The sequence below is a fragment of the Cibotium barometz genome, chromosome 34 (assembly GCF_041138505.1).
Source record: "Cibotium barometz isolate CiBa-2024 chromosome 34, ASM4113850v1, whole genome shotgun sequence".
NCBI classification, from domain to species: domain Eukaryota; kingdom Viridiplantae; phylum Streptophyta; class Polypodiopsida; order Cyatheales; family Cibotiaceae; genus Cibotium; species Cibotium barometz.
Genome location: NC_141079.1, coordinates 47714369 through 47730839, shown reverse-complemented (window position 1 = coordinate 47730839; position 16471 = coordinate 47714369). Strand labels below are relative to the sequence as shown.

The 16471-nt window shown below is 42.8% G+C and overlaps 2 protein-coding genes across 4 annotated transcripts; both read left to right on the top strand.

Annotated features, from left to right (window-relative positions):
* Positions 1 to 1512: 1512 nt before the first annotated feature.
* On the top strand, positions 1513 to 4882 carry LOC147619120 (pentatricopeptide repeat-containing protein At1g03540-like). Its single transcript, XM_086774418.1, has 8 exons — positions 1513 to 1785; positions 1887 to 2605; positions 2795 to 3016; positions 3116 to 3211; positions 3401 to 3495; positions 3544 to 4298; positions 4439 to 4489; positions 4583 to 4882. Exons 1-8 carry the CDS (start codon positions 1513 to 1515, stop codon positions 4880 to 4882), a joined length of 2511 nt encoding a protein of 836 aa, XP_086630544.1.
* A 2895-nt stretch (positions 4883 to 7777) lies between these two features.
* LOC147619119 (pentatricopeptide repeat-containing protein At2g39620-like) lies at positions 7778 to 13257 on the top strand. Of its 3 annotated transcripts, XM_086774308.1 has the most exons (3): positions 7778 to 7968; positions 8160 to 8255; positions 8510 to 13257. In XM_086774308.1, the coding sequence occupies exon 3, from the start codon at positions 9231 to 9233 to the stop codon at positions 12492 to 12494; it is 3264 nt and encodes a 1087-aa protein (XP_086630434.1). In that variant the 5' UTR covers positions 7778 to 7968; positions 8160 to 8255; positions 8510 to 9230; the 3' UTR covers positions 12495 to 13257. The 3 variants fall into 3 exon arrangements, with proteins under 3 accessions (XP_086630434.1, XP_086630433.1, XP_086630432.1); XM_086774307.1 differs by lacking the exon at positions 8160 to 8255 and having other exon boundaries at positions 7836 to 7968; XM_086774306.1 differs by having other exon boundaries at positions 7852 to 7968; positions 8245 to 13257.
* Positions 13258 to 16471: the final 3214 nt, after the last annotated feature.

Below are 16471 nucleotides of genomic sequence, written 5' to 3'. Positions count from 1 at the left end.
GGCCTTTAACACTCACACACCACCTAGTACTGAGATCTCCACATCGTCTTTTGCTAGCGCCTTCCTCCTCCTCTCTTTGTGGGCATTGTTGTTGCCTTGTTCTCTTTTTGCTACTCTAGCCCTAGCCTAATTTAGAGTAATTTGGGGAGCTTGTTATTTAACGAAATTTAAAAAAATTAATATTTTATTTTTATTACATGCTAGGTGGTTTGTTATTTAACGAGTCTATATGACATCTTCTTCCCTAGGCGTTTCTTCTTCTTCCCAATTTCGGTTTGCCAAAGTTACCTATAGCAAATGTTTGGCGGTTTTGATTAACATATCTTGAAGGCAAAGTAACATACAACCGTGTAGTTTTACTTATAAATATCTTGAAGTGATCGAATAAACATAAATCTGTAAACATACTTGGAAAGGCTGCTAGAGGCATGTCCGCTCTCTATCGATGAACTGCACACCTACGCTTATGATCAATGGAAATCTTGAACCGCACACCTACGCTTATGAACCGCACACCTACGCTTATGATCAATGGAAATCTTGAAGTACCTTTGCAAAAAGGATAGTTACAAATTGGTTAGCACATCTAAATCTGAGTCGCATGTCGTTGTTCAAGTCATACGAATTTTGTGCTTGTTTGTGTGAGTGAAAAAAAAACCATACATAAAGTATGCCGGAGAGTTGGCATAGTCCTCCCCAAAATTTTATAAACAAAGGGAAATATGCCCTTCCTCCATTTTCCAAATAACACTCTCGGTATCGAAAGTGGACCAAAGATACACCTTCAGTGTTGAAAGTGGCCATTAGTTTGTTCAAATATAAAGGAGAGAAAAATACGAATACCTTTTTCTAGTATGCGATATTGAAGTCGATGATGCGACGAGTCTCATTATTTGATATTGTTTCGTAATCACTGATTAATATAAACCTATAACTGCTACCGATGTGCATGAGTTATCTTCGACCTCGTAGCCAAAGCTGCAATATGCAAAAAAACATCCAAATCAGGAACAAAATTAAGATGCAGGCAAAGCTTCTCTTGCAAGTGATTATCGAGGTAGCTTTCAGTCAAATAGCTAAGCATAAAGAGGGCATGCTTGAGGAGCTTCTTTCTCGAGATATCGTCCCTTGGAGTGCGCTGATTACCTTTGGCACTATGGGTACGTATGCCCAATGTGCACGAATGTTAGTCGGGGCACTAGTGGTGTATGAATGAGTCGATTGACTTGATAGTATATTTAACTGACAAATACTAGGTGGCACTTGTGGTTATGGCAACATATACGACAACAGTTACGGGACCAACATGATGGCATTGAGCACAACGTTGTTCAACTACCTAGAGCGTGCTTCGAGATAAAGTAAACCTGAGCAACGTGGAATGACACCCTTGCTTGCTTTTGTGCAAGGGGCTACCCAAGATAAAAATTGTATTTATAGAGTATAAAAACAGCCAATTCATTTGTGACGTTCCGATCAGCCACAATGAACCTCTTCCTTCCTTGCGTGGAGATGGCTTGGTGCCCCAAGGCACGCACCGAGCGCTTATGGAAGAGGGACAACCCAAAGAGCAAAGTAAGTGAAACTCCATTTCATCGCCGCAGAGAAAGAAAGCTGCTCTTCTTTGCGTGTTACAGACAAACACAAGGGCCTCAGATCTCCGGCATAAGCTCACCAATTACACCTTCTGGATGGACGGCTGGTAGGGTGCAAGCTGAGTCGAGGCACAAGAAGAAGAAGAAGAAGAAGAAGCGAACAACAATACAAACAACTGTGATGGTGCTGGTGCTGGGGAGATGCTAAGCGTAGAGGATGCACTCTCTTTCTTGGAAGAAGTGATGCCTCCCCTGCATGCTTCTGTTGAAGACTTTGCATTCCTCTTGCAGAAGTGCAGAAAGGAGAGAAACCTAGCACAGGCGTTGAGCTTGCATGCTTGCATGTGCCAAAGTGGGCTGGATACCCATCCATCACTTGGCAACCACCTTGTCTCTGTGCTGGTGGAAGTAGGAAGCATGTGCTATGCTCAGCAGGTTTTTGATAGACTGGCGTATCGAGATGAGTCTTCGTGGAATTCACTCATCACGGCTTATGTTAGAGGAGGCGAGCCACGACATGCTCTCACACTGTACCAGAAAATGCAGGAATTTGATGCTTTACATCCTGGTTGGTACACTTTTGTGGCCTTACTGAAGGCTTGTGCTGCACTGAAAGATCTGCAAAGAGGCAGCGAATTACATGCTGTGATTGCGAAGAAGGGTTTTCTGGAAAGTGAAGTTTTTGTTGGCAGCACCTTGGTTTATATGTATGCCAAGTGTGGCTCGCTTGCAAAAGCACATGAAGTGCTTGACAAGCTCCTTCTTCGGGATGTGGTCTCATGGACTGCACTCATTGGTGGTTATGTGGAACATGGGCATGGCAGTGAAGCACTCAATTGTGTCAAACAGATGCAACATGAGGGCATCCCTCCAAATGCCTTTACATTTGTCTGTAGCTTGAAAGTATGTGGTAGCATGGGAGCTCGAGACAAAGGCAGAGAAGTACATGCTGATATTACTAGGAAAGGGTTGGAAAGAGACCTCCTTGTTGGCAACACCCTGGTTGATATGTATGCTAAATGTGGCTTGCTTGCAACAGCACAAGAAGTGTTTGACAAGATTTTAGTTCGAACGGTAGTCTCTTGGACTGCGCTTATCACAGCATACACCGAACACGGACACGGTGAGAAGGCACTTGACTGTTTCCAACATATGCAACTCGAGGGTATCTCTCCTGATGCTTTCACATTTGTTTGCAGTTTGAAAGCTTGTGGCAGCATAGGAGCCATAGTCAAGGGCCAAGAGCTACATGCTGAGATTGCCAGCAAAGGGTTGGAAAGGGAGCTTCTCGTTGGGAGTACCTTGGTCGATATGTATGCTAAATGTGGCTCGCTTGTAGAAGCTCAAGATGTGTTCGACAGGATTCCAGTTCGAGATGTAGTCTTGTGGACTGCACTAATGGCAGGATATGCTGAACACGGGTGTGGTGAGGAGGCACTCAATTGTTTGGAACAGATGCAACATGATGGTTTTTCACTGAATGCTGTTACGTTTGTTTGCATCTTGCAACCTTGTGCCAGCATAGGAGCCAGAGTCAAGGGCCAAGAAATGCATGCTGAGATCACCAGAAAAGGGTTGGGAAAAGAGCTCCTCATTGGCAGCACCCTGGTCGATATGTATGCTAAATGTGGCTTGCTTGCAGAAGCACAGAAGGTGTTTGACAAGCTTCCTACTCGACAAGTGGTCTTGTGGACTGCACTAATTGCAGGATATGTTGAACATGGGCGTGGTGAGAAAGCACTTGACTGTTTCGAACAGATGCATCATAATGGTATCTCTCCAAATGCTGTAACATTTGTCTGCAGCCTGAAAGCTTGTGGGAGTATAGGAGCCACAGTCAAGGGACAAGAACTACATGCTGAGATTGCCAAAAAAGGCTTGGAAAGAGAGCTTCTTGTTGGCAACACCTTGGTCGATATGTATGCTAAATGTGGCTTGCTTGCAACAGCACAGAAAGTGTTTGACAAGCTTCCAATTCGAGATGTGGTTTCATGGAATGCACTAATTGGAGGATATGTGGAACATGGGCATGGTGAGGAGGCACTCCGCTGTTTTGAACAGATGCAAAGCGAGGGCATCTATCTGAATGCTGTCACATTTGTTGGCAGCTTGAAAGCTTGTGGCAGCATAGGAGCTACTGTTAGGGGCCAAGAAATGCATGCTGAGATTGCCAGAAAAGGGTTGGAAAGAGAACTCCTCGTTGGCAACATCTTGATGGATATGTATGCTAAATGTGGCTTACTTGCAGAAGCACAAGAAGTTTTTGACGAACTTCTAGTTCGAGATGCAATCTCGTGGAATGCACTAATTGCAGCTTATGCCCAGTTTGGAGAAAGTGAAAATGTTGTCCGTATCTTTGACAGAATGATAGGAGAAAGTATAAAGCCAAATTTGGTCACATTCGTCAGTGTTCTTAATGCATGCAGTCATGCAGGTTTAGTGAAACAAGGCCTGATGTTCTTTCAGGCCATTAGTGATGACTATGGTTTTATTCCAACTCTTGAGCATTACAGTTGCATGGTTGATCTCCTTGGCCGTGCAGGTCATATAGACAAGGCAGTAGCGATGATCAGGAAGATGCCTTTACATCCTGATATTGTGGTGTGGCATACTGTGTTGGGGGCTTGTCGAAAGTGGGGCAATGTGGAGCTTGGAAGACATGCGTTTGAACATGCAGTTGGATATGATGAAAAAGATGCCGCAGTTTATATATGTATGTATAACATGTATGCAAATGCTGCCATGCCAGCGGAAGCCAACAAGGTTGAGGCAATGAGAATTGAAAAACAAGCATCGAGAAAGCAATAGCCATTATCCCCTTATTCTTGATACCTGGGTGCCAGAATGATGGAGAAAGAGATGAGGTGGAGGAGCATGAAAATGAGTCGGATGAGGTTTGCATGTGTTATTAATGTGAGAGTTTGTTGCTTTAAGCAAGATGGTGATACTAGAAGAAAAGTTAAAGATTGGTCAAGTTTCAAACCTAGGGAGAATTTCTCATGGAAGTGAAAATGAAGTCCAATATTGTACATGAGGACTTGCATGCAAACAAGGAGAATCTCTCAATAAGGAGGACTTTCATGCAGACCAGTGCACTAGCAAGGTTGCTACACACCAACAGGTGTGTAGCCCAACAGGCTCTTGTTGGTATTGTTGTTGCTTTATGGCCACAAGTTGTAATTCCTTTGGGTGGAAGAGAAAGTTGCCTTCAGGCAGGTACCAAATTGCAACTACATAAGGTTCTACTTGAGAAAAAAAATGCAGGGGTTGTTACAAAGTATCCTTGAGTAGACAATGAACTTGGACTGAGTGAGTCGAATGATGTGTTTCCATCTCTCTTCATTGCCATGGTTGCACAAGGAGGAGTTACACATTCATTTATCACTGTAAGCAGTGCATCTGTTCAGAAGTGTGTGTTGATGGGAGCAGTTTCCTTGCCCTATCTTGTGGTATAGTTAGGGGAGCTTGCTTCTTGGTTGGGCGTTGAGTTTGATGTGCCTTCTGGGGTGGTTTGAGAGTTGGCTTTTGCTCTGTGTGGGTTTTCTTTGGTAGCCGTGTTGTCCATAAGTTTTACCTGCCAGACAACAGTACTGAAGGTTTGTAAAGGACAAACAAATCCATCGGAGAGAGAGAGAGAGAGAGAGACCTAGTGCTGTGTCTTGGGACAATCCCGAAGGCAATGACATTGAGACTCATGTGGATGTGAGGTTTAGAATTCCAATAACGCTCCCTCTCTATTGAGATAACTAGTGCTACGACAAACATTGATGACCCGCCAAGGTGATAGCTTGCGCACTTATGCCACTGGTATGGTTGGGGAAATTATGATTGATATACCACCAGTGGATGACAGGCTGTGTGACAGTCACTTTGGAGTACTAGAGTTATGATATAGTTATAGTGTCAGCTCATATAGTCGGATTCACACTATTAACCGACCATTGTATGTTATTGTAGGAGAAAACTTTCCCTTTATGTATGTACTCTTATCTTTTAGTTATAAGGTTGTAGAGAAGAGAAGAAGATAGAAGAAAATTCAGTTAGTTATCTATCTCTCTTGTGTCTTGCACTCTCTTGGGTACGTGTGTTTGCTTGCAAGGAACTCAAGCTCTCCCTCTCATTCACATTCTCTTTATGGTATCAGAGCTCCAGTTCGTGTGAGAGCTAAGGAGGCAAGAACAAGCAAGGAAGGAAGCGGTACACGGTTAAGAGCATTATCATCTCTTTTCTTTCTTGGTTTAGGTACAACACTCCCTCAGTAGCTCCGAGACCTACACATCTCCGATTGAGGAGTTGTCTTTGTAGGCTTGAAGATGCCTACGTGGTACACAATACTCGTGCACTACAGTTTTACGGTTAGATTCGCATTTTGGACATGTTTCGGTCTTTGTTTTGTTATTGCAAGGTATTTTATCTAATGATTCATCTTATCGTGCAAGGCTTGTTCACCAAGTATAGCAATGCTTGCTGGGTTGACAAAAAATACAAACTTGTTAGCTATCAAGGTAAAGCACTTTATACACTAAATACGTATACACACACACACACATTATCGCATTTCAAGTTGTTGGAGAGCTTCGGTACACTCTCTAGAAAAATTTCAAGACTAAGGAATTCTTCCTTGGAAAAACATGTCTTCCTAGTGATACAAATTTAAGCAATCATAACTTCGATTTTTGTACTTCAGCACTTTATAACATGTTAAAGCTCTAAGCATCTCGATATTCCATGTATATCACTTTCATACTGACTACATAGCATCTTACACTTTCATACTGACTACATAGCATCTTACACTTATATAGCAACATGAAAATGTTTAGCAACTTGTTAAAGGTCTAAGCATCATGATATTGAATGTATAGCACTTTCATATTGAACACCATATTAAAGTTATAAGCTTCCGGATTTTGAGTATATAGCAACATGAAAATGTTCAACATGTTAAAGCTTTAAGCATCCTGATATTGAATGTATTGCACTTTCATAATACTGAGTGCATAGCATCTTGCACTTTCATATTGTGTACATAACATCTTGCACTTTCATTGAGTACATAGCATTCTCTGCATAGCAAGATAGACTACTCTAATTGAAATGCCAACCCAAATGTCGTTGGCTTTGCCCATACATAGTTCTCTCTTTGAGACTTTGCATCCCAACCAGCTAATGTTGTCCTTGCAATCTTTCAAGGATCTTCACTGCTTTCTCAGGCGTATATATAAGTCATTACCGATCCCAAAATGCAAGTTTTTTGACAAATGCTTATATAGATGACACAAACTTCAACTACAAGACCTCTTGCTTTGAAACTTCGAAATCTATTATGATGGGAAGATCCTAAAGATGATGACAATACCGATCTAAAGCCCAAGGTTAAGAAACAACCAAAACACATAACAATCATCACTAAAAATGCTACTACCATTCCAAGAGAAACATGATGCTTTCATTGTGTTATAGGCATAATTATTTGAGTGAACTGCATACACTATGGTCTCCCATGTCCCTAGCCACCAACAACCCATTGTCTTTAAGTGTTTGTCAGATGTTGGAAGTTAACAAAGAAATGTTCACTGTAAGGGGTTTTGGGGTCTAAACTAAAGGGGCTTTCACATAAACATCTACCACATGATTGGCTTTAGAATAGAGTTACCTGTCTAAAACCTTTCCAACACATGCAACCCATCTACCACTCGATAAATGGGTTGGCGACCCCTTTCAAGCACATGAAACCCTTCAGGACATGGACCATTCTAAACCCTTTCCAACATGCACCCCAAGAACCACATGATTGGCTCTAGAATGAGTTTCTTTTCTAAAACATTTCCAACATAGAATAGAGTTGCATTTCTAAAACCTTTCCACAACACATGCAACCCATCTACCACTATTAGAGAAATGGGTTGTGACTGCCTACGGGCGCATAGGCGAGTTGGTAGAACTATTGGGTCTCATTGTGGGGACCCGAGTTCAATGCCATCAAGCTATGCGGCAGGGGTGCTGTGTTGACGGTATATATATATCTACCCGCAAACAAAGAAAAGTGTTGTGCCCACCACGAGGACTGTTGCCACCCACCATGAAGCCCTTGAGGACGGTTGCCATTCTAAACCCTTTCCAACCTTTGCCCTGATAAATGAAGGCTTGCCCAATGCCAGCATCTAAAACCCTTGGATGGATAACATAAGGTATTAACAAAGAGATGATCCAGACGAGCATATAAAACCTACTCCACCGAAAACACACAAGACCCATGGATGGTTAATACACTCGACTTGCACAATGCAAGATCATTTACAGTAGTGATTGGATTTCTGTTCGAACCCAACATTTAGATCTTTTTCTCTGGTCAGGGTTTCTCCATCACAAGGTGAGCTCTTGCTCTTTGTAGTGCTTGCTTTTCTTGTTGTCGGATGCGTGGTCACCTCGAATCGCACAAAGCAATTGGGAAGTCTAGTTTATAGGCAGACAGGCATAGTTAGGGTTTCAGAAAACTCTACATAAGTAGAGCAGGCATCATTTCCGGAAAACCCTCACTCCATTTCTTTCTATGCAAATTAGGGTCTCATCTAAAATTTCGAAGTGATTTAAATACACAAGAACGGATGCTCTTCTCACCAAGGGCTTTTTGAAAACCTAAATGCAGAACCAGACAAGGTATCTCAACACGAATGAAGCTAAATTGCGTGCTCTTTTCATCTAGGATTCAAAACCCTAAATTCAGGATCAAGTATATTAGGTTTCATCCCGGGTTTCCGAATGAATTAAAACAGGAAGCCTGCGCATCTAGAGTCTTTCGAAACTGATTAGGGTTTAAGAGAACACTACCGTGTCAACAATGGGATGATTGCACCTTGGATTTGGTGTTTTTGAATCGGAAAGCTTGGATTTCATGGCTGATGATGATGCAGATTCTGTTGCTCTGCGAGGGCGATCTGACGATTGCGCATTCATTGTGTGGAGAAGAAACCTATGGCTCATGGACGGCCTGTAACGCGTAGCTTCGTTTTTTTAAAAGCAAACGAAGGGGTCTTTGGAGCTCTGGGCCAAGGAGCACGAAGGCCTACAAAGAAGGGCTTAAGGCCCGTGAAGAGAAGGCGCAGCAGAAAGGTCAGAGCTTTGGAAAGCGAGAGGGAAAGCAATAAAAGAAAGCCCCTGCCGCAGATTGCACACTCTGCAGAGTGTTTCAGGAGTCCCCTTCCTGACTTTGGGGGCACGTGGGGGAGATGGCTTCTTGTCCCAAGGCATATAACAAGCGTTTAAGGAAGGAAGATTCTTCCCAATTGTCGGACAAGTCAAAGATCAAAGAAAGTAAAATCTCATTCGATCTTTGCAGAGAAAGAAAGCTGCTCTGCGTTGGTTCCTTTACTCGTTACAGACAAATCCGACGGCCCCAAATCTCCGGCAGAAACTCAACAGGGAGTTGTCTTGAATGCACAGCACAGGTAGAGCCTTGTGCGATGGAGGCACAGGAAGATAAAGAAGAAGTGAACAAGAGCAGTGGTGGTGGTGGGGCGCTCGCTTCAAGTTGGGTTCAAGACCTTGTGTGATGGGGGCACAAATAGAAGGACAAAGTGAACAATCACAGGAGCAGCAGTGGTGGATGCTAAACTCTCTTGTTTGGAAGGAGGGATGCTGCCCCTGCAACCTTCTGTTGAGGACTTTGCTTCCCTCTTGATCAAGTGCAGAAAGGAGAGAAACCTATTACAGGCACTCCGCTTGCATGCCTACATGCACCAAAAGGGACTGGACACCCATGCATCACTTGGGAACCACCTCATCTTGCTGCTGTTGGAAGTTGTAAGCATGTGCCATGCCCAGCAGGTTTTTGACAGGCTGGTGTCTCGGAATGAGTGGTCATGGAATTCGCTCATTGTAGGTTATATTAAACAAGGTGAGTCACGGCATGCTCTCACCTTGTACCAGAAAATGCAGGAGGATGATTCTCTACATCCTAGTGGATATGCTTTTGTGTCCTTATTGAAGGCTTGCACTGCGCTGAAAGATCTGGAAGGAGGCTGCGAATTACATGCTGAGATTGCGAGAAAGGGGTTGCTGGAAAGAAACATTTTCATTGGCAGCACCTTGGTTGATATGTATGCCAAATGTGGTTCCCTTGTAAAAGCACAGGAAGTGTTTGACAAGCTACCTGTGCGAGATGTGGTTTCATGGAATGCACTAATTGCAGGATATGCTGAACATGGGTGTGGTGAGGAGGCACTCTACTGTTTTGAAGAGATGCAACTTGCGGGCATCTCTTGGAATGCTGTCACACTTGTTTGTGGCTTGAAAGCTTGTAGCAGCATAGGAGCTGCAACCAAGGGGCAAGAAATGCATGCTGAGATTGCTAGACTAGGGTTGGAAAGAGACCATGCCATTGGCAACACCTTGGTTGATATGTATGCGAAATGTGGCTCGCTTGTGACAGCACAAGAAGTGTTTGACAAGCTTCCATTTCGAGATGTGGTTTCTTGGAATGCACTAATGGCAGGATATACGGAACAAGGTCGCAGTGAGGAGGCACTCTACTGTTTCGAACAGATGCAACAGGAAGGTCTCTCTCTGAGTACTGTTACATCTGTTTGCGTGTTGAAAGCTTGTAGCAGAGAAGGAGCTACAGTCAAAGGCCGACAAATACATGCTGAGATTGTCAAAAAAGGGTTGGAAAGTGAGCTCCTCATTGGCAGCACCTTGGTTGATATGTATTCTAAATGTGGCTTGGTTACAACAGCACAGGAAGTGTTCAACAAGCTTTCAGTTCGAGATGTGGTCTCATGGACTGCACTAATGTCAGGATATGCCGAATATGGGTGTGGTGAGGAGGCATTGGATTGTTTGGAACAGATGCAACACGAGGGTATATCTTTGAATGTCGTCACGTTTGTTTGCAGCTTGAAGGCTTGTGGCAGCATAGGTGCCACAATTAAGGGCCAAGAAATGCATGCTGAGATTGCCAAAAAAGGGTTGGAAAGGGAACTCCTCATTGGCAACACCTTGGTCGATATGTATGCTAAATGTGGCTTGCTTGCAACGGCACAGGAAGTGTTTGACAAGCTTCCAGTTCGAGACATTATCTCATGGAATGCACTAATCATAGGATATGTGGATCACGGGCATGGTGATGAGGCACTTCATTGTTTTGAACAGATGCAACATGAAAGCATCTATCCAAACGCTGTAACATTTTTTTCCAGCTTGAAGGCTTGTGGCAGCATAGGAGTCTTTCTCAAGGGCCAAGAAATGCATGCTGAGATTGCCAAAAAGGGGCTAGAAACAGAGCTCCTGGTTGGCAATATGTTGATTGATATGTATGCTAAATGTAGCTTGCTTGCAGAAGCACAAGAAGTGTTTGATAAACTTCCAGTTCGAGATGTGATTTCGTGGAATGCACTTATTGCAGGATATGTTGAACACGGACGTGGTGAGCAGGCACTTGACTGTTTTGAACAGATGCAACATAAGGGGACCTCTCCAAATGCTTTCACGCTTGTTTGCAGCTTGAGAGTTTGTGGTAGCATAGGAGCCCCTGACAAGGGCAGAGAAGTACATGCTGAGATTGCTAGAAAAGGCCTGGAAAGAGAGCTGCTCATTGGCAACACCTTGGTCGATATGTATGCCAAATGTGACTGTTTTGCAACAGCGCAGGAAGTTTTTAACAAGCTTCCAGTTCGAGATGTCGTCTCTTGGACTGCACTACTAGCAGGATATGCAGAACACGAGCGTGGTGAGGAGGCACTCTACTGTTTCAAACAGATGCAACATGATGGCATCTCTTTGAATGCTGTCACATTTGTTTGCAGCTTGAAAGCCTGTGGCAGCTTAGGAGCCACACTCAAGGGCCAAGAAATACATGCTGAGATTGCCAGAAAAGGTTTGGAAAGAGACCTCCTCATTGGTAACACCTTGGTTGATATGTATGCTAAATGTGGCTGGCTTGCAACAGCACAAGAAGTGTTTGACAAGCTTCCAGTTCAAGACGTGGTCTCGTGGAATGCACTAATTGCAGGATATGCAGAACATGGGTGTGGTGAGGAGGCACTCTTTTGTCTGGAGCAGTTGCAATGTGAGGGCATCCATCTGAATGCTGTCACATTTGTTTGCAGCTTGAAAGCTTGTGGCAGCATAGGCGCCACTGTCAAGGGCCGAGAAACACATACTGAGATTGCCACAAAAGGGTTGGAAAGAGAGCTCCTTGTTGGCAACATCTTAATTGATATGTATGCGAAATGTGGCTTGCTTGCAGAAGCGCAAGAAGTGTTTGACAAGCTTCAAGTTCGAGACTTGATCTCATGGAATGCTCTAATTGCAGGATATGCCCAGCTTGGAGAGAGTGAAAAAGTTTTTCATATCTTTGAAAGTATGAGAGGAGAACATAAGAAGCCAAATCTGGTCACATTCCTCAGTGTTCTCAATGCATGCAGTCATGCAGGTCTAGTGGATAAGGGCCAGATGTACTTTGAGGCCATTAGCAATGACTATGGTATCATCCAAACTCCTGAGCACTACACTTGCATGGTTGATCTTCTTGGCCGAGCAGGTCATATAGACAAGGCGGTAGCCATGATCAGGAAAATGCCGTCGCATCCTGGTATTGTGGCATGGCATACTGTGTTGGGGGCTTGTCGAAAGTGGGGCAACGCGGAGCTTGGAAGACTTGCCTTCGAACATGCAATGCGATTGGATGAGAAGGGCACAGCAGCTTATCTATGCATGTTTAATATCTATGCAGATGCCTCCATGCAGGAGGAAGCGAACAAGGTTGAGGTAATGAGAGTAGAAAATGACGCATTGAGAAGCCATGACATAATTAGGGATCAGATGCCCGTGGAGTCGTGCATTCCTTTTTGGTTGGGAATAAAAGACATTTCAAAAGGGCAAACATGTATGCAAACCTAGGAATTTTTCCCCTTAAAATGTTGAAGGAAAGTTATGCCTGAGGATTGGTCTGAGGTTTGCATTGAGTCTGCATGACGCGTGAGCTACCTTAGAGGCACTCCCAACAGCCACGAAAGAGTATATATGAGGTCTGCCAACAGCCTTGAAGAGTGTATATGGATATGATAAACTTTGCTGGGGGAGTGGCAATGCTCTCAATGGCCTGCTTACATCCCGTGGATAAGCTCCTACGTCAGATTGGTGGAAGTCAAAGGAGTCCAAGGAGGCTGGCCACAAAGTCCAGTGGTGCGTTGGTCGGAGTGTAAGGCTGGTGTCATTCTCCTCATTATAAGCTGATGGTTCCACTTCCATCGCCCAAGCAACTATGCCCTAGGTAATGAAATGGGACTCATGGTGATCCAACATGACAGCGGAAGGATTTGCTACCAAACATGCTGGGCCTTCGGCTAGCCCTAAAGCCCATATCCGCTTGTCTCCTCCTATGCCCCGTAGTGGTAGCATATGCTGCTGCCGTGAGTGGTCCGTGATCCCAAGCAAGACAAGTTCTGCCCCAAGTCATCTTGGGCGGTGAGCCACGAGAAAGAGATCTTACGGGGGTGAAAGTGTTGGTAATCAGGCAACTAGAGAGACTCCAGCTATGGAGGGTGAAAAACATCCATTGTGGTGAATGGATGAGAGAGAGAGAGACAGAGATGTGACAATGCTCAAATGATAGAGACAATGGTTGCAGCATGTACAATGATAATAGATTGGTTTGACTCAAGGTACAATGCTTCTTTTGTAGGCTAGAGAACAGCGTTATCTTTTTAACACATGCAAAGGACGGGTGACACATGGCACACTTACCTTATCCACTCATAAGTGTGGTTTCACACACATACACATATAGATGAGTGTTCACACCCTTTTAGGGGATGTTCACACATAGATGCAAGTAGGTTCACAAACGAGATGAACACTCACGTGAAGCTCATAATTCCCCCAACAAACCCCCCTAGTTGGAGGTGCTTTAAGATTATTTGCCTCTATGACAATTTTTTCTCTAAACCAAAACTCATGACAAGGATGAGACCTATGATAGGTATGACGACCATGTAGGTGTGCAAGAAAGGTTTGCACTCATAATGGAGTACACACATGGTTTGCGCCCCCGATGGAGTACACACATAGCTTCTCAAGAGAGAGAGCTCACCATGAAAGTTTGCTCTAGGCAAGAAGATAACCAAAATGGTAAATAATATGTAAAAAAGATACAATGTTCATGAGCCCTATGCCTAATATAGACCAAAGCTCCCAAAAGTACACAATTTTTTCTCTAAACCAAAACTCATGACAAGGATGAGACCTATGATAGGTATGACGACCATGTAGGTGTGCAAGAAAGGTTTGCACTCATAATGGAGTACACACATGGTTTGCACTCCTGATGGAGTACACACACAGCTTCTCAAGAGAGAGAGCTCACCATGAAAGTTTGCTCTAGGCAAGCAGATAACCAAAATGGTAAATAATATGTAAAAAAGATACAATGTTCATGAGCCCTATGCCTAATATAGACCAAAGCTCCCAAAAGTACACATGTGAATGATCCCAAGCTTCAAGTGTAAGTTCCATCTCCCATGTTATGTGCATACCAAATCACCTTCATTACAAACCATCCCCTCTTATAATGATTTCGTCCTCGAAATCAAAAGGTGGTTGTGCAAAAATAAAATTTAAAAAAATAATAAATACAAAGGCTATATACAAAATCCCAATACATAAACAAGTGTCACCATCACAGAGAACCAATACAAATACATGAATCTTATGATCCCTAGGATCAAATGTAAAAGATAAAGGACTCTTGTCGATCATGAGGCTAGGCGGGTATCTTCCACGATTAAATGGAAAAGATATGAGCATCGCTCTGAAGATGAGGTAATCCATACAATTGCGACCGCATGAATGAAATGTAAATCCAAGCCATGTAGACTCCAAAGCAATGGCTCTCGAACCGCCTAGATCGAATGGGAAATATAGAGCCAATGTTGGTGACGCAACTGGTCAATCTCCTTGGATCAAATGGATAGCCACTCATTTAGATGCCATAACTTGCTATATATTCAAATGGATAGCCAAATAGATAGCCAAAGTGTAGATCATCCAACCATGGAACAAATGTGTGACCACCTGGAAGTATCCAAGCTCCTTATCCAAGGTGAAATGACCACCAGAAATACCATCAAATCTATGGTCCAAATAACTACATATAATCCACATAATGCGTCACATAATCAAATATCATGCATCCCAAATGACATATACTACATTCAAAAGTAAATGTCTTGGCTCCAAAGAAAATAAGATCGTGTCGACGTCTGTAGGATCCAAAATAACATCTCTCAAGGTTGGCATCATACAAGGATAAGAGTGAACCAATGTCGTCATTGGTGCTTTTTTTTGGCGAGCAACGGGCGAGCAGTTTTGCAAAACTGGCGAGCGGTTGAAATCGTAACACATAGGTACCTCTAACATTACTCTCTCTCTCTCTCTCTCTCTCTCTCTCTCTCTCTCTCTCTCTCTCTTTCTCTCTCTCGGAATATTGACACATGTACACACCAACACATTTCACACTTTTGCAAGATATTGAATTTTAAAACAAGTTGTAGACCAATCCAAATAGGAAAGACATTAACTTGCTATCAAGTAGACCACCATTGCAATGTTTCCACTATGAGGGACCTCACTATATTTGTGTTTTTTTTTTGGAGAACCCTTCTAAAAATTTATAACCAAATCTTACGATCTTTTCCTCTTTTTAGGCTCCGTTCCCCATAAGACTCTCTAGGCTCAATTTTCATTTATTAACAAACTCTATATATTCCCTTTGAAAAGTCCTATTTTTGGTGACCATCTCTCCCCCCACCAAAAAGAATGACCACTTTTTAGGTGATCATTATATGTAAAAGAGTGGGGATCTTAGCCAAAATTACTAAGAATATTCTTTTAAAAGTTTTCGACACCTTTTTTTTCTAAGTTTTTTCAAATTAAAAAACATTGCTTACCATGTAGCTAAGTGTATGATCATAAAGATGCTTGCCACACTCCTACATTGTTGACCCCAGTGTGTAGTGGTTGTGGGATTTGACCATATGTATAAAGGTTTCCCAATGAGAGCCTCCACATCTAGCCTGACATTTATAACTTGCTAAGTGTGTAAGATGGATTCATCTAGACGATCCCTTTAAATGTAGTTACTAGAATAATGTGGGCGAGCCACGCACACGTGGAAGCCTACCTAGCAACTTGGCCTTTGGTTTCATGGGGGAAACCTTCACTAGTCATGACATTACTTGTTATTCTTGGCTTTACATCTTAAAGCACATGTGGATGGCATTCCTACCCCTGTGTATGGCCTGCATCATATCAATTAATGCCATGCTTGATAATAAGAGATGATGCGTAAAACACTATCTGCAAAATGACATCACAGTGATAAGATAGAGACGATACACAAGAACAACAAATTGGGTCCCAATAAGGCCAATGTATTTGCTTGTTGTAGTGCAAGAAAATGAAGCTATACAATGATGCTACACAATGAAGATACACAAGAACACCAAATTAAGTCCAATACGAAAAGATTTAATAGTTTCATTATTAAAATATATAAACCGACGTATTTTTAAAAAAAATTAATATACTACATGGAATGATCTTGAGAACACTGATCTAATGCATATCAACTCTTTGAGTTTGAATGATCATAAAAATATTGAGATTAAAAGGTTCAATCATCGTTCTTACTCTTATCTTTTTTTTTTTTTTCATGCATGTGAGTATGAGAATACGTGTGTGTGTGTCTATGTATCTGTGTGCAGGTTCTCTCACTTCTCATTAGCAAATAAAAAATTAATGTTGTTTATTTGGAATACCACAAGGTTGTGAGAACTATCATTTGTGCATTGGGACATCCGTTTGCAGGTGGAAGTACT